The 19,089-nt window shown below is 45.0% G+C and overlaps 1 protein-coding gene across 2 annotated transcripts in view; it reads right to left on the bottom strand.

Moving 5' to 3' along the window:
• The window catches only part of DSP (desmoplakin), a 222,571-nt gene that overhangs the window by 107,895 nt on the left and 95,587 nt on the right, over positions 1 to 19,089 (bottom strand). For both annotated transcript variants that reach the window (XM_085607227.1, XM_085607228.1), the window contains exon 6: positions 10,461 to 10,511. In XM_085607227.1, coding sequence (XP_085463353.1) covers positions 10,461 to 10,511 — 51 coding nt within the window. The remainder of the gene's footprint in view (positions 1 to 10,460; positions 10,512 to 19,089) is intronic.

The raw sequence follows: 19,089 nt of genomic DNA, 5'->3' as shown, positions 1-19,089 counted from the left end.
TACTGTATAGCTCCAGCCTCTCATTAAACTCATACTCCTGAAGCAAAACTTACCTGCACTTTGTCCCTTGTTTGTGGTGCGGACTCTGTTGCCTGCTCCCGTAGCTTTGCTGCCTCAAGCTGTCCCGGTCTCCCGCCGCCGCGTCAACACCTATCGCGGCCGCGGTGGGGAGACGGGACTACACGCCCCAGCAGCCCCAGCGAGCCAAACCCAGCTGAGCCCTAATTGCGCGCCAGGAGGCGCTTAAAGCAACGACGCTGCCTGGATAGTGCGGGGCCTTTCCTGAAGCAAAACTTACCTGCACTTTGTCCCTTGTTTGTGGTGCGGACTCTGTTGCCTGCTCCCGTAGCTTTGCTGCCTCAAGCTGTCCCGGTCTCCTGCCGCCGCGTCAACACCTATCGCGGCCGCGGTGGGGAGACGGGACTACACGCCCCAGCAGCCCCAGCGAGCCAAACCCAGCTGAGCCCTAATTGCGCGCCAGGAGGCGCTTAAAGCAACGACGCTGCTCCCGCGTCGCGGGATCGCGCGCGGGTAGCGCCGGGAGAAGCCCGGGACAAGGGCGGGACTGTCTGTGGCCGTCCGGGGCAGGAGGAGGCAGGGCAGGGCCACGTAATTTTGATTTTCGACGAACTTGTAAGTGATCAGTCTTACATATATATCTGTCTTAAAGGTCACTGCATTTGCCATCATTCATGCCGAAGTCCAAGTGTTCTAACCAATCCGGCGCAGGGGAAAAGAGGACTATGGACAACTACCTGGTAAAAATCGTAAATAAGATCAATAAAGATCGGAGACTTTCACTGGGCAGATCTAACTCTGAAGTTTCCCTAGTGGACGCATTAGCACCTAATACCGAAACATCTTTCGCAGAAAGCAGTAGGGTTAATACTGACGATGCTGATGTGATTGCTGATGTACCCCTTGATGTGGATAATGCTGGAAGTATCGATGAACCCATTTCCCCAATTAATTCATCCATTCCATTGATTATTGCATCCTGTTCCAAAACCACCCCAACTCCCTCTCCTATGCAGAGGAAAGTGCGGGCGTGCAGGAAAGCACCAGTGAAGAGGGTGGTGACTCATAAGTCAAAAAAGCAGGGTACTTTTCAATCAAGCAGGGGGGTAATATCAGATTTGCCAAAAGAAACATTGGGGACTAACGATAATGCAGAGGGGGTTTTTCTGCATGCAGCATCAATAGGACATTTGGTTTCAATTTTTGAGACCAAATTAGAGACTTTAATCAGTCCTTTGTTGGCGAAGTTAGACTCAGTTTCAGCAGAAGTAGATAGTTTAAAGGGCCTTTTGGCTTCCTATGAAAAACGATCTTCCCCTTTGTTAACCCCCCAATTGGCCGCTTCGGCCCCTATGGTCCAAAAACCAACAGAGGGTGCCATGGAACCTATTTTGCACCCGTCTGGTATTCACAGTATAGGAGCTTCCTTGGCTCTGGGGGACAGTAGCCAGTTAAGTCGGCCCATAAATGCGTCATCTACTGTGACACCAGTTCCTTCATCTTCCACTATAGCCACTTCATCAGGAAAATCATTCTCTGTACTTACACGCCCAAATAATATTCAGAAGCCTGCAGCCGAGGGAAATGTTGGGCATATTAAACACAAGAGAAACCATATCGCTAACCTCCCACCACAGTGTGCTCCTTACACAGTGGTATTGATCAACGTTCCGGAGGTCGATTCCAGTATGCTCAACTCCAGCCAGGAAACTCATGACTCTCTAAAGAATAAGTCACTTGCCTGGCTCAATAAAAATTGTGGATTCCCGTTGGCATTGTCTAACGATATTTTGTCTACCCGCAGAGTTGGCTGGATAGGGGAAGGTAGGAAAACTACCACAGGGGACTGTATACTAGTCAATTTTAAATACCCACAACATGTGGCAACCGTCCTCCTAAGAGCCGCCTCCCTACCCAACCAAGTTAATTTAGTCTCTGCTAGGCCTCTAGGTTATTTTTATAGCTATTTGAATGGTCCGCAATTGCCACGGCCTCAACAGGTTGAGCTGTATGAACCCGGTTTAATTAGGGGTGGGGTTGGTTACCCTCCATTCTTGCCACTGAGAGCCCCGGTGTACTTTAATAGAGGGAATATACACAATAATGAGGAACTCAGCAGGCAAAGGGATTATACCCTCCCCCTTTCTAACCGATACTCTGCCCTGTCCTCATTGGAGGAAAACGACTGACTGCCCGATAATACCAGGGACTCGAATGAGAAATTAGTTATTTGTGGCATTCTTGATAAAGCAGTGACTGTTCCTTCGCCCCCTCCACCTGAACCCTATAAAGTGGATGCTGTTATGGAGAACATAGGAATTAAAAAGACTCAGAACTATTGTACCATTGCAGACTCCCTTTTAAATCCAGATTCTTCCTTCGTAGATCCAGTAAATGATTGTACAGTGGCAAAGTGTGATCCTGATACAGGTTACCGCGTTGTTACGTGGAATATTGCTGGTTTGAAAAGGAAATTAGATTCCCCTTTGTGGAAGGATTTTATTAACATAGGGTACGATATAATATGTCTTCAGGAAACGTGGTGCGAGGAACCTATCTTTATTGAGGGTTATGTCTCACATAGTTTGAATGCAGTGAGTTCGATTGCTGGAAGAGCTAAAGGAGGTCTCTTGCTTTTAATATCCACTAAACTAAATTCCTGCAAAATTAAAAGTTGTGTGTCAGTGGATGTCTATTCTCAGGTATTATGTCTAGAGTTTGACAAAGGGAAAGATTTGTTGCTGATAAATTTTTATAATAATGTATTCACTGCTGACAGAGGTAAAATCCTGATTCAGCTTGAAAAAGAAATTGAGAGGTCACAGGCAGTTACAGGCCACCAATCTATAGTCCTTTGGTTGGGTGATTTCAATATAGGTCCCTGTCCTTTTGCCTCGAGTAATTTATGTGGTCTAAGAAGGGAAAGTGGTAACATGGAGGAAAACGATTGTTTACACTTCTCACATTGTACGTATGGCACTGCCCTTAATATGATGCTAGCTAAGTTTGACTTGGATATGTTAAGTTGTACGAAGAACAGCATTAACGAAAACTGTCCAACTTTTACTGGTAGAGGAGCTAATTCATATATTGACCACATTTTACTGTCTAATGATTGTGCATACTCCAACTTGTGTGTTAATGAGCAAATTTTAAGTGATCATAACAGTATCTCTTTATCATTGCATTGTTGGGGTTACAAAAATATGGATGCTAACGATCGTATTAACCATATCGAGGCTGTAAGACCTAATGGGTTTAGGATTAAATGGACAAAGGTTGTCCCACACGAGTTGTTGGAGGAGGTTTTAAGAAAATGTAACACGGAGGTAAACTATTGTATCGGCAATGAGGTAAACTCGCATGTTATACTAAACCACCTATGTATTATCAATGAAACAATCGACAACCTACTCACAAAACCACATAAGGGGAAAAAAGTAATCAACATTGGTTGGTTTGATAAAAGCTGTACTCAGGCTCTCCATGCTTTAAAACACGCGTTGAGCTCTAAACCACGAAACTGCACAACAATTAAAAACTGCCGTTTTGTTTATAAAACATTACTTATTAAAAGGAAAAAAGCTCTCCAAGAGGAGGCCTGGTACAATCTCAGCTGTGCGGCTGAAACAAATGATAGTAAATTATACTGGCAGACTATAAATAGTCCTTTTTTAAAAAATGATTTAGTGCCTGAAATAACCTCTCATGTCGACTGTCAATCGTGGATGCATCACTTTTTAAACATTTTTAATCCGGATAGGTTAATTTTAGATTCCCATTTGGACAACGAGTTTACTTGGCCAAGATTGCCTTTGGCTATTGGCCTTGATGAGGTTTATGAGGGCCTAAGTAACAGTAAAGGTGGAATGGCGCCTGGCCCGGATGGAGTCCCGCTGGATTTATATAAGTCCGAGTTAGATCTGTGGGCCCCCATTCTGACCAGGTTCTTTAATGCAACAGTGGAGGGTCAGATGCCAATTTCCTGGGGTCAGTCCATAATCATTCCTCTTTTTAAGAAGGGATCCAGGTCTGAGGCAAGTAATTACCGTCCCATTTCTCTATTAGATGCATCTATAAAAATTATGAGTAGAATAATTTTAAATAGACTCGAGACTTGGGCCGAGGATAACATGATAATTTCAAAGGCACAATACGGATTTAGGAAAGGTCTGGGGACGATGGAACAGTGTGTTAATTTAGACCTCCTTATACATAAATATACCGTTGCTAAGGATGGTAATCTTTTCCTTTGTTTCGCAGACCTAAGTAGTGCCTTTGATCTTGTAGACCACAACATCCTTTGGGACACCCTGTTAGATCTGGGTGCCCCTAAAGAGTGTGTTTACTTTCTGGCCCGGCTATACTCCGGCCTTTCATGTAAAGTACGTTATGGTCCCATGGGAGAATGCACGCCCTTTTTTAAAGTCGCAAGAGGAATTCGCCAGGGGTGCGTCTTGGCCCCGTTTTTATTCTCATTATTTATTAATGAAATTGATTTGATTTTAAGCAAATTATCTTCAGACGCCCCTTTGATTGATGGAAGCGTTACCCCTATTTTATTATACGCAGATGATGCAGTTCTTTTATCACGAACACAGAATGGTTTGCAACGCCTTATAGATAGATTTGCGTTATTTACCAAAGAGAGGAAACTGATAATCAATAAGACCAAGACTTTTGTTATGACCTGCGGAAAGAGGGTGAAATTCAATTCTTCCTTCTTTATTGATAAAGTGAAGATACAATCGGTCAATAGTTTCTGTTATTTGGGGATAACATTTTCAGGTGATGGGAAATGGACAAAAGAGGACGAGAATGTGAGGTTAAAGATGAACAGAAATACCAGTAGTATTTTTAGATCTGCGGCTAAATTAGGGCAAAGGAGAATGAAAGACATGCTGGCTATCTACAAAGCCAGGTGTATCTCATCCGCTTTGTATGGAGCAGGAGTTTGGGGCCATCATCCTGTTAATGGTTTACAGAATGATGAAAACAAGTTTTTGAAGAAACTGCTATGTGCCCCCTCCTCAGTTCCCAATATCTTAACTCATATGGAAGCCGGTATCGACTTTATCATGGACTTAGCCGCATTACGCCCATTGCTACTTTGGCGCTCCATCTGGTCCAAAACTGAGACAGCATTTACACAAACAATTATCAAGGATTGTTTGAAACTTGATAATTTGTCTCGTATACCATGGTTGAGCTATATTTACTACTGGTTTAACCTTCTGTTTGACTGTAATATTCGTCTGAACCCCGAAGCAGCTGCACTGATATCAAAGAAAGATATAAAATCAAAGTTCCTAGCATTTAAGAATGCGGCTAGAGAGAATCAGTCTAACAATTTAACAACAGTTGCTTCTTACCTTGATTTGAATTTAAGGAGAGGTTTTCAGACATACCTTGCGTTTGTGACTTACAACTCGCACAGATTTGTCCTAACCCGACTAAGGCTTGGGATTGTGCATCATCTAGTCTCATTCCCGGATATAAAGATCAAATCTAATATGCTGTGTCCCTGTGATAATATTTCAAAACAAAGCTGCTGTCACTTTTTATTGTTCTGCAAATTTTATTGTCATTTTAGGAAATTTTATTTAAAACCTATCCTTTTAAAATATAAGATACGCACCACTAAATCAGCAATGAAGTTCCTAACAACTCTAGAAAGCCCTGATACCTGTTTTTTTGTGGCATCCTATGTGCTAAAATGCATGAATATAAGGAAGTCCATAGTCTGTGTTGATTAGTTCTATTTTTGTTATGTACTTTGCACATTTAGGTACCGCCGAGACTTTGATATGAACTCTGTAGTCTGAGCGAATTCTGGATGAATATTGTATTTATGGGATTGTTACTATACTTAGCATCTTTTGCATATTTGCACATACTAGATACATTATTTGGGATCTGCACTTTGTTATAAATATAATGTGGATGCTTTGTTGGAAACTAAGTTTAAGTCTGAACTACTCAAGGAAGCACTATGCACTTTAAACAATGTTTTTTTGTCATGTTCAGTGTATAAGATATTTTAGTCTATTATGTATTTTAAGTGTTTTGTTCTGCTTATATGGTTGTATTTTTACATACCGAATAAAGCTTTTGAACTTGAACTTGAACTCATACGTAGGCTGGGAATTAACTGCATTAATTATGCAGACGACACGCAGCGGACGGTCTCGTTCAACCCAGGATCCGTGGGGTCCTTAGACTCTTTCCACCAGTGCATGAAGAGCATAGTCGACTGGCTTAGAAGAAAGTAGATACAGTTTAATGCTAGCAAGATGGAGACCATGCTCTGCCAGGTGGGGAGGGCAGAAGTCAGTCAGCTAAATGATTTTTGACTAACAGGAGATGGCTAAATTCCTGTATGGGTAGACCCTGTACGAGATCTGGGGGTACAACTAGACTCCACCCTCTTGTTAGTAGACCATGCAAAGAAGACATCCAATACCTGCTTTGATCTTATGGGAGCCTCCTGGATCATCCACAGCACCATCATAAACCGGATTGATTATTGTAATGCCCTTTTCAGCGGCACACCTGAGAAGACCATAAAGTGTCACTCACTAATTCAAGCTGCAGCTGCCAAACTAGTGCTTGGACAGTAATAGAGTTCTTCCACCTGTTCAGTCCTTGACTCCTTGCATTGGTTGCCAGTGATAAAGAGAATTTCTTTTAAAGTAGCATGCTTGATGCACATGATTATCTACCAGCAGGCACCTCACACCCTGGCAGATACGATAACTCCGTATCAACCAGGCAGATTACCCCACCCAGCCTCTATGCCTAAACTCCAGATTCCTAGCCACTGGAAAGCAAAAGCCAGAGGCAGAGTCTATTCAATTCAGGGACCCAAACTGTGGAACAGTACAACAACACCCATTTGACTGACTCATGAGCATTTATCATTCAGGAAATTCCTGAAAACTTGGATCTACAAGCAGTAGTTCCCCCTCGGGATGGTCAGGCTTATGTCCCGCAGCGCAAGGATACCCCTGGGGTTGCAGTTGCACTTAGCAGATGTTTTATAATAATAATAATAGCACTTTCAGAGACGGTGTATGCCTGGTTTTCATGACAACCTCTTGGAAGCACATGGCAAGTCCAACATGCACTGTTTCAAAACAGCTGTTGTCATCAAATGTATTATTGCACACACAAGAGTGTCTAATGTGGAGGACTCTGTTGTGATGCTGCAACAAAAAGTGAATGTCCTCACACTGGTGACAAAAGAGTTGGCAGTGCGGGTTGAAGACTTGGAGGGTCGTGCCCGCCACAACAGCTTCGATGGCTTCCCGGAGGGATGAGAGCGCTCCTCCATGGACATGTTCCTGGCAAACCGGATCCAATCAGTAGTGCCTGCGTAGTCCCTTTCTTTGTGGTTTGTAGTGGACAGAGCCCAAATGGCACTGGCAAAAAAAGTCCCTAGGGGCAAGGCCCTGGCCAGTGATTGCCAGGATCCTGAATTACATGGACAGAGACTCAATCCTTTAGCATGCATGGAGTCAAGATAAAATCACCTGCCAATCTCAACACATCAAGAAGCTGAGCGCGGTTATCTCATTTTAACAGGAGATACACCTTCTTGGCACGAAGGTCCCCCGCCTCGCCAGATATGGATATACTCAGATATTCCACTCACTGGAGTCCAGAGGTACTTGCATATTGATCCAGCGTAGCATGCTTTTCAAATACACCAAAACGTGGCTAGACAACCATGGCAGATACGCACTCATTAGAGGCACCATATCTGGCAAATCCCTCACACTTGGCAGTATCAATGCCCCTCCCCCGCTGAGAGAGACCTTCGTAGACCTTGTGATACAATTGTGGGGAGACCTGCCTGTGGGCCTCTACGTAATTGGAGGCAATTGGAATGATGTGTTCAATCTCTAGATAGATCAGTGGCGCACCCAGGACAGTGAAGAAGAGATGGGCAGGTTCCAAGCTTAGTTAATTGACGTCGGCATTAGGTATGGTTGATGCATGGAGAGCATATCATCCTACCGACAGAGGTTACACATACTACTCCACAGTCCACAGGTCATTCTCTCGGATTGACTATTTCCTAGTCTCCAGTACACTATTCACAAGGTGTCCAACGTTGACATTTTAGCCAGAGGCTTATCTGGCCCCCCATGATGGCCCTCAGACTTCAAGTGGGGCCCAGGCGGCCTATGTTTCACATGGTGCTTTTCGCCGAAGCAGTTATAAAACCCTGCTTACTGAGTACATATCTCTCGGTCCATTGAGGAGTACTTTGCCCTCAACACGGACACAGCCACTTCTCCGGCAGTCTTGTAGGAGGCCTTTAAGTCCACGGTTTGTGGGATCGATGTCAGTTATTGTGAAGGGGAGTGTAGAAGTCGGGAACAGGGCCTCATGGACCTCCAAGAGAGGATGCAATCCTTTGAGGTGCGTGGTGGTCAGTCGGACGGGGGCACTCCACGGCACCAGGTGGCGCTAGTGCAACAGTACTACCAGTTGGTGCTGAAGGACGCTAAATTGGCCTGGCAAGCAGCACAGAACCGGATAAACCAATGGGGAGACATTGGCTGCATCAGGCCACCTGCCACATATGTCTCTATACCTGTACTTCGGGATGCGCACGGGCATTTTCTGTCGGACCCCCACACGGTGGCCCAGAGCTTGGCCACATACTTTATGAAGTTTATGCCCAGAAGGAGACTTTGACTCTTGCCCAAATTGTCGAGTATGTGGATGCCCCACCTCCTCAGGCCCTTTCAAACACTGCTTGGGTTCAACTGGAGGAGGTAATTACAGAGGAGGAGTTCTCCCTGGCGGGGTTACAAAAGGAGAGACCTCCTGGATCTAATGGATTGCCGTGCAAATTCTTTAAGGCCTACATGCCTTGCCTGAGTTCGCATCTCTTGGGCTTGATTTGTTCAACCATTGAGGAAATATCACTCCCGCCAGACTGGTGACACGCAGAACAGGTGGTTGTTCCTAAACCTGTTCGCCCACTGTAGGAGCACTCTTCATATCACACTATTTTTCTCCTAAACTTGGAGGTGAAAGATCTTGGCCAACAGGCTTGTGAAATTTATGCCAGATGCCACACTGACAAGGCGGGCTTCATGCCAAACTGGGCCACATGCTATAACATTAGACGGGTCTACAGTACTTTGGCTCTTGCAGATCACCATGGTGGTGCTTCTGGCAACTAAAGACAAAGTGCATGATTCCGTCAGCTGGGATTATCTGTTTGACGTTCTCCAGAGACTAAATCTCGGTTCCAGATTTCTTTCCTATGTTCGGGTAATATATACTGATCTGTCAGCGACGGTACGGATTGCAGGTGCGGTATCGGAGTCATTCTCGATCCGTAGGGCCATGAGGCAGGGGTGTCCGCTTTCCCCATTGTTATTTGAACTGGCGATGAAGCTGCTGGGGCCTGGGTTCCGATGGATGCCCTGGTGAGGGGCTTGGAGTGGACTGCAGACTTGTTTGATAGAATTGCTCTCAATACGGACGATGTCCTGTTTTTCCTTACTGACCCACAGAATTCTGCTAATTATGTGCATCTTCGCAGAAATATCCAGGCTCTGTATGAATGCCTCGAAATCTGTGGTGTTTCCTGTAAACGGCCATGCTGGGACTGCAAATATGGCGTAGAGCTAATGTTAGTCTGTCACATATTTGGGAAAGTAGATCTCCCTGGAACGGTTGTGATGCCATAACCTGGCATCAGCACTAGCGTGGGTAAAAGAGGAGGTGCTTGTCTGGTCGCTCCTGCCGCTGTAACGGACTGGCAGGTCAGAAATCTTCAAGATAGTCTCCTAGCCCTGATTGTTCTATCAACTGCACAATTACTTATAAGCTATCCCCCAGTCATGGTTCCGAAAGATTAATGCCGCTCTCTGTGAGTTCTTGTGGATAACAAAATGTATTATTGCACGCATATAGTTTGTCATTAGTTCACAGTTTTTTGCTTATTTAACTTAGATTGTGTAATTAATGTATTTAATTTTTTGGATTTTATATAGTGCTAGCTAGACCCGAAGGTATCCGAGCTTTACAAGCTGTGAGCATGGGTTAACTCGAGCTAAATATGATACATTTGTCAAAACACAGACTCAAAAGTGTAAACACTACAGCATTACAATAGCGAGGACAATAAAAATAAGAACATAGCAGTACAGCATTGAGGTAAAGACGACAGTGCCAAAATAGGCACAAACTGGTAAGGTGACCATAATGAAAGTCTGTACAGGGGGTTGGATCTTTGTGAAGCATGGGTCAGCTTTTAAGCATGTTGAAATAGTTGTTTGTTAAGCAGTAAAGATTTGAGGTCCTAATTCATTGCTGAGGAGAATAACCCTAAAGAGGTCAGAGGTTACAGATGCAGCTAAAAATGGTAAACCAAAGTTTTTACAAATGTTGAGGCTGTGGGTTACTCTTAAACTTACCAATAAGCTGTCATATTCTTCTTCCAACTGGTAGATTGCTCCCTTTTCTCGCTAAAAAGAAACAAAAGTAATTAGAATCATGCAAATGAAGAATTGGTTTTAACATTTCATGCACAATTGCTTACCTCACAATGGTACAATAAAACAGGACGTTACAGAGTCTGGGGCTGGCATAGTGCAAATAGAGTTGGCTGGGGTTATATATAATAAGCCTGCTGCATGCCCAGAGCAGAGTCTGTGAAAACCTTTAAACCAAGGCAATTATGTCTTTTTAATAGTAAAGGGTCAGTCTTGCGTCACTGGGCTCATTTCACGTCTTCTACACATCTGAGCGATACACTGGGCAAAATAAAAGTAATTTACAGATGCAAATGCCAGTTATTTATTCACAAATTTGGATAGGGTGAATCTCACATTCCTAATGTACATTTATGAAACTAAAAATTGCTTTAGGCACCACACAAACTCAAATTTTATGGTTATAGATGGCAACTTTGTAAGCACTTTCCTGGCCGGAAATGGGCACAAAGCGACTGTGAAAGACAGAACTTTGGGGATTCTATGTGAATAATAGCAAACAAGCACACAATCCAGAGTGTGAATTGTGTCTCCGTTGTACAACACGCTGCCTCCCTTATGAGGAGTTTTATTTATTTGGAGTTTTCTATAGCGCGAACATGACCCGTTAGGGTATCAGAGCGCTGTACAAACAACAGGTAAGTTATCCATTCAAGAGAGAAATGCAAAAGGAATCCACAACCATCAAAGCATATACAATATAACACTCAATAAGCAAATGTAAGCGCTGGATGGGCCCCAGAAAGTAGTAAAGCAGAGTGACTTCAGGGCTGCACTTGAAATTGGTTGAGAGAAAAAGTCGTCTCCAATTGGTCACATAAATAATATTTACTTGGTACCTAATTAGAGTCAAACCAAAACGTTATTAATGCTGTTCAATGTTAATCTTAAGTAAACTGATTTACTACCAAGATTTAATGTATTTTGGGGTCACCCTTCTTCAGGTATCTAACAATGATATGTCTCTGTGCAGAAGTTTAGAATGACTTGTAGAAAGAAGATACTGGTCTCGTCAAGATCACAAGAAATAATTAATAGATGCACATTTTGAGACCTGGTGGCTCTAGGAGTGGGTTCTTAAGTGAAATGGCGTTTTTTGATAACTTGTTCAGAGGGGTTTAATTTCCACTGAGATTTAGTGCAAGGTGTAGACACCCACATACCAAGGCAATTGCCTTTTAATGGGGGATATCATGGGATTTCTGGGTGTTGGTCGCACCACAGTCAATATGGGAATACAACAAGGATGTGCATTACAAGATGGGAAGATCAGTTAACCCTACCATGAGAAGAAAGCGCCTTCAGCAGGACACTGGGAGACTGTATCCAAAGACGGCTCGCTGTATGCAAATTCCACCTCTCAAGATAAAGTATCAATCAATTAGCCGCTGGGGTATACCTATTTGCATTTTGTTTAGGAACAGTTGACCTTTACACAAATAGATGATAAACAGTAATAGACAGGCAGGCCCACAGTGTTTTGATATCTTTGATGTCAGTGATAGACGAGATAACGAACGGCATTTGAATCGATTGGTTCTGCGCCTTTGTGCAGTTCTACATGGCTCAGCTGATGCCAAACAGGGCTTGAAAAGGATCTAGTGTGGGATGTGAATGCATTAGGATTGGTTACAGAAAAAATTATTTCATCCATTTAAGAGCCAATCTAAAACACCACAGGCAAACGGTGAGTGCGCATGGGCACAATGTGGTGCACAATACCACAAGTTACTACTGGGTCATGAACTAACAACTCATTAGTTTTACCTTTGCCCAGAAGACATGTTAGGTGATATGAGGGTTTGAGTGTTTTTTTGTTCTGCAGGCCTACTTCTAACCAGAATATTAATGCAACCAGCCATGTGTTAACAAATATTAGCAGAAGAGTTTGTGATGTTTTCTCTATGGACCTAGTCCAGAGAAAAGTAGATTTTAAGTGAGGGGTTATTCTGGGTTTGGTCTTGTTTGTGGGGTGGCTTTTTAGAAACCGGTAACGCTTGAGGCATTTTGAAATACTTTAGAAAGATGCCCAGAATTAGTGTGAAGTTGAGGGCGCTGAGCCATGTTTAGATAGGAGAATATTCTAGTTGACAACAGCGGGATGGCCATTACGTGCCTGGAGGAATGGGAGGCCCTAAAAGCAGTCATGCCTGGGCATTGCATTCACCAGGATGACGCCTCTGCGAGGGACGAATTGATCATGCAGAGAGACTATCACGCCCACCTTCGAGTCATTACGATGCATAGATTCTGGGGCGTATCTGGCCAAGATGCATGCAGAAGTGGGCAAGTTAGGCCGCCTTTTGGCGTGGTTGCTGAGGAGTGCAATGGCCACTACCCCAGTGACTGCTCTCTGGGTTACCCTGACGTAAGTAGTCACAACTCGGGACGAAATACACAATGTTCTGCGCATACTACCATGCACTATATAATCCAAACCTTCAGGAATGCCAATCCCAGGTTCAAGAGTTCCTCTTCTCTGCGGGATCAATCTGCCAGAAGTGACACAGGAACAAAGAGAAACTCTGAACAGCTCCCTTATGGAACAAGAAATTCGACGCATCAACTCCACTTCATGCAAATCCCCCCACCTAGATGTACTGTACACTGAGTTCTACAAGGCCTACTAGACAGCCCTACTCCCTAAACTGCTAGAACTATAGACAACTGCCCTCTCTGTCAGGCAGTTGCACTCAACCCTCTGGGAAGCGCTCCAGGCCTCACTCCCGAAGCTGGGACGGCACCCCCTCTAGATTGCCTCTTACAGACCATTGCCCACGTTGGGCAGTGATTACAAGTTCCTAAGCAATGCTATAGCGACTCTTCTATTAGAGCACATACCTACCCTGGTCCACATGGACCAAAATGGGTTCATACCAAATATATCCCCAACCCTCAACATTTGAAGGATGCACAGACTGCTGGATTAGACTCTGCCGCACTGGCACTAAGCGGCCTGCGGGCTGCTTGGTCCTGGACCTTGAAAAGGCATTAAACACCTTAGACTGGGGCTATATGTTTGCAGTACTAGATACAGTGGGCATAAGGGCCAGGCTGCAGGGCATGATTAAACTGCTCGACACTAAACCCACAGTGAGGGTGAAAACAGGGTAGTGAATATCGGCCCGCATCCCAGTTGGTAGGGGCGAGCATCAAGGGTATCCTCTGCTCCCCCCCCCCCCCCCGCTCTTTGCCCTGGTGAATGAGCCGCTCATACAGTGGCTCTGTCAGGCAGGTTGCACGTGGGGTTTACTCCTCGGTGGCATGGTATATGTAGTCTCCTTGTACGCTGATGATGTACAAGCCTATGTTAAGGATTTCCAAGAGGGTGTCGATGAGATAGCACACATTCTGAATGACTTTCGGTCTGCATCAGTACTAGGAATTAATTGGGACAAGACGTGCTTGGTCCCGCTCCACCTGGAATGCCCCCATAGAACACAGAGGTGGGCACTCACGCCATCCACTGGAATCCTCACACCTTCTGATATTTGGGCATTAATATATACCACTCACCCCAGGATTAAATAGAAGGAAAACTCACAACAGTGATTGCCTCCCTCTGGCCCCAAATCACCTTTTGGTGCTCCCTTCCCTCTTACTGTACAGGGCTGCGTATTTCTCTCCAAAATGGTGATGCTCCCAAGACTCCTATACTATTTCACTAATTTGCCGGTGGGTATTCCCAAGAGCACATTCAGATCACTGAATGCAATGCTCGGTGGCCTCATCTGGAACAAGGGGAGGCGCAGAGTGGCCATGGCCAAACTGCAGCTCCCGATAGAGCAAAGAGGGTTGGGCACCCCAGTCTTTGAGCACTACTACCTGGCAGCACAACTACAGCTGCCTACCCGCTCGCTGGCGGGGCACCATTTAGCAGATATAGACATGGAGCCCAAGAAGAGGGCACTTTGAGTTGTGCAAAAACTATTTATCACCAAAGCAGTGCTGCCCATGCCCTGTAGCGGCCTCCTACGAATGGCATACAATAGCTGCATAAGGGCACTGTGAGTCATGCTGGAAGTGCCACAATGTGCTCGGGAGATCCCTTCATGCTACATTCAGGCCTTTCGGGTGCAAATACATCAGGAGGAAGTGCAACTCTGTGAATCAGAGACTCTAGGAGACCTGTTCCATGACGGGGTCCTCATTTCCTTTGTCCACAGACCACCCGGCGGGCCAATTCCTGATGTATAGGCAGAACAGAAGTGAATGTGGGGAATAGTGGAGACACACATTATACACAGTGAGTGTTGGCCACCTGGCTTACTAAGGTCCTTTTATGTGAAACCCAGGACCAACAGATGTCGCTCAGACAAGCTTGGGAGAATGATATTGACCACGAGCTGACCCAGATGGAATGGGAAAGAATACCTCCTCTGAAGGTTTCCCGCAATGCCCGTTTCCAATATATACAACATAACATCCTACATAGGGCACACCTTACCCCGGCCAAGCTACACAAAGTCTACCTTGAGACATCACCTGACTGCTCATGCTGATTCACCCTGGAGCCGAAAGGTTACATATGTTCTGGAGCTGTCCAATTGCCCGCACCCTTTGGACAGAGGTCACAGACACCATTAGCAGAGTTACAGGCCGCATGGACCTAAATTGTGTAGCCAGCAGCATAATGGACCTATATAAACATCATACGTTTGGTGGTGCCTCTAATCACTTCATTGTCCTGACATTTCTAATGGCACATCAAATTATTGCAATGCACTGGAAAGCAAGCGCTCTCCCGGGCGAGGCAACTTTTAAATGAGGCAGAGCGGAAGCCACTAAGCTCTGCCGGGAAGAAGCTTGTGGATTGCAGAAGTGCCCCATCGCGTCCGTATGGGACGACTTACTCTCCACCTTTCAGGGACCAGCAGACAGTGACACCAACTCTGACTCTTCAGGCACACCATGAAACAGACCATTTGGGGCATTCTGCCAACAAATCCCCCACTCCCTTTTTTTCCACCTTAGCACTTCCCCCTTCTCGCTAATTTCCCCACCATATGGCAAGGATTTAAGGGCAGTGTCTCTGCGCTGTACACTCTGCATCAGAGTAAGCCCCTCGAGTCTCTGATAGACTACAGACAAGAGTACACAATACTACCACGAACTACACGACACACAAGGCTTTTCCAAAGCTCACAGTTTGACTGGGTTGTTGTGTTTATCAAACCTGCACTGCCATGACATTCTGCATGAACATTTGTAAGTACTGGGACATGCTGCAATATGCCTATAATTGTGGTCTTCAAGAGCTGGATATGTGGTAATACTGGAGTTTGCGGATTGACAAGGGAGAACAGGTCTTGTTGCCTTCTTTGAAATAGTTAATTTGAGTTTTGGGAAACGCTCATTTAGCCAATTTTAATATTGTTTTATATAGTTTCTCTTATTGTTCGAATTGTTTGTTCTAGCTTTTTCTGGACATGCCCATTATTTTTATACTTTATGCAGAAAACAGGGCGTGGAGTTCTGGGTGTGGACGTATTTTTCTTTAATTTGCACTTATTAGCATGTCAAGGTTTAAGGTTGTGCTGGCTATTAGTGTGTTGAATGCCAACACTATGCCTGTTGTCCTTTGTTGAAAAGAGGTAGGATGGGAAAATAGGCCAAGATGCGCTAGGGTGTGGATGTTGAGGAGATGCCAAAACCAAACGTTTTGCAAATTTGTTTGGGATGGAAGCTTGAGCTCTGCCAATTTGTTTAGGAGAAAGGTGTCAAAAAGTGGTATGGCCAGTTGGCCCTTGTTTGGGTGTTACCTGAAAACAGAACCTCTTTAGTGATCATCTGGTGTAGTGTATGGCCAACCCTCTGCAACTGACTGATAGAGTGTGGGTTGCGGACAGATGAGGCGGTGCTTAGGTGAATGATGGTGAGGAACTGGGCCTCAAGTGAAGTTCCCGTGATATTTTAGCAGAATGGCAAATGAAGCCAGGAAGTCAGCTATTCAAGGCGTGCGCAGTGGGCCTATAAGTGTTCTACCTGTAAACTACAGCCAGTAGTTAGCTGTAATTATGTTAATAGACAATGAGTAGCTTAGGATCTCTTAAGTGCATAAAAGGTTTCATGGGAGGGGTTGGCAGGATACGATTTATCAGAAGGCTAAGGGAAAACCATCTCCTATTACACCTCTCTCATGATTTATGGACAACTGTAGGTGGGTGTGAGCAGCTACTACAGCTTTGCAGATTTGCAACCAAGGAGAGAGGCTGGTTTCTATCATGTGGACGAAATTAGGGTGTGAACTTCTTTGGTACATAGTGGTTATGAGAGAGCAGCAATCCAGAGGCAAGAGTAAGTCCAAATCTATGCGTCTATTCAGCTAGTAGGCTTCTTACGTGGTTCACTATCATGGTAAGGATCATGCAATACGTTCAATAATATGAAGAACAACAAGTCCAACACCTGACCTGGAATATAGCTCCTACGATTAGCGATCCTTCGAATTCAGATTTTCATAGTTCAGTACAACTGCGGTTGGTGAGCTGGATGCTTCCTACTGGATTTCAACCTTTCAATTCTAAATTGTATTTTAAAAACATGTCCCATATACGGAGAAGCAGACATTTTTTATTATGAGATGACCAGTTGGTGGTAACATTGAAATGAATGACTTGCAATAGGTGAGGTTGTGCAGGCCAGACACCAGAGAGAATAGGGCAGATCACAAACTTGTGCTTTTAACCACACACTAGGTCCTTGGCAAAGTTATGTGGCAAGTCTCTGTCTCTCAACTCCAAAGAGAGACTACATCTGCCTCTGCCTCGGTTTGGTCCCTCATCTGTGCTACGAAAGTGGCTTGACATTCCACTAATTCACTTAAAGCCCCAGTAGCAATTAGTGCCCTTTTAAACAAGCCCCAGGAGTAAACAGGTAGGAAACCGGAAGTACTCCATAGTCAACTAGAGGTGGTGGTCGCTTCCTACTTCGCTGATAAAGATGCCATTATTTTGCCCGCAAATGGAGAACTCTGAGTGATGCCGGAGAGGGGAGGGGGTATGTGTGTGTGCGTGTGTGTGTCAATCAAATGGCTCCCAGGTTTACCATGCTACATCCATTCTATATATTTCACTACCTTTCCAGCCATTACCAGCAGTGTCCTGATAGGTGGGCAACGGAATGAGTGACATCTATTAATACCAATCAACACTGTCACACTTTGTAGCCTTCCCGTCTAGGTCAATCAGGTTGTTTCCATGAGGTTAAGCAGCACATGAGCCCTGAGTCTAATGATTGTTTGTTTTCCCCAATAAATGCCGGGTTTAAGAGTCTTTAATTTAATTCTAAAAACATGTAAAACGAAAGGAATCCGAAGGCTAAGGCTGTCTGAAAAGTGAGCCTCAAATTGTGCCACCCTGGTCCGCATAACTGCAGTCAACAAGTACAGACGTGCTAACAAACTTGTATTTTATGGTAATAAGTTTCAAAGTTAGGAACGGTGAAAAGGCTAGTTACCCATATAATTAAGAAATCAGAGAGGCAGAGTCAAGATGGAAAAGGCTGTTTATGCACGTGCTTCACCGCTCACAATCTCGAAAACTCTCCCATTATTCAGCATCGACAAACTTCTAAGTTTTAACACCATAACCTACAGAGCACAGAATGTTGTAACAAGTCGTAGACCTAGGGTTGTGTGGTGGGGTGGGAGTAGAATAAAAATGTTTAGTTTCAAAAGCATCCGTCGTAGGATAGCGGGTGCACCGAGGACAGGCTCCCGACCGTACACACCCTCCACCTCCTCCAGTGGAGTCGCCTTCCCATGAATCACGGCAGTAAAATTGGCTTTACAAGAAATGCATTCACTGTCGCAGAACGGACGCGGCGATGCTCGGAAAACAAGCATTGACACGTCCCCTTTTCTCTCGCTAGAACTTGCTGATAGTTCTCAGTGACGCAGGTGATGATGCGAAAGGGAGGAAGCCGTTTTTTCACAATTATTCCATTATAACCCTTTCTCCTCCCGCCGGCAACACTTGTGAGCACAGACCCCCTGTCCTAGAATCTAAAGCTGGTTCAGAGGAAGCCGACCGCAGCCCAGGGGGGTTTCTTAAACATTTCTCCGGCCTATTGTTTTACTCTTTGCCCTAAACCCCTGGGCCTGCGCCAAGTTCAGCTTTGCATGTGGTTTCCAAGGATACCACGTGGGCCTGTCTGCGCAAGGACTCCACCCTCAAAGACCTGTCCCCCCTCCCTCCCTTCTTCAACTATGTGGTATCGAATCCCGCCACTGCTTTGAAATGTGCAGCCATCATTAATCCCCCGTGCAGCGCTGTTCTACTCTTCATGCGCCCGCCCCGAAGGGACGGCTTTTACCGTCATTTACGGCGCTGGGATTCGGCTTGTTTTGGATAGTAAAGGGCGGCGCTGGTGGGTATCGGGTGCCAGCCCGCCGTGCCAACCCACAGTGGCGCGCAGCCTCTGCTCACAAAGAACTCACTAATGATTGCCCAATTCTGCGGCGAGGGCTCCATTTCCAAGCCCATTATTAATACCCTCCAGCGAATGATGCACAAGTAAAGCAATATGCCTTCCTCTTGGCTCGGTTTGG

Source organism: Triturus cristatus, chromosome 5_2 (assembly GCF_964204655.1).
Source record: "Triturus cristatus chromosome 5_2, aTriCri1.1, whole genome shotgun sequence".
Lineage (NCBI taxonomy): Eukaryota > Metazoa > Chordata > Amphibia > Caudata > Salamandridae > Triturus > Triturus cristatus.
Note: the sequence above shows the minus strand (reverse complement) of the source record. Positions and strands in the feature narration are given on the sequence as shown.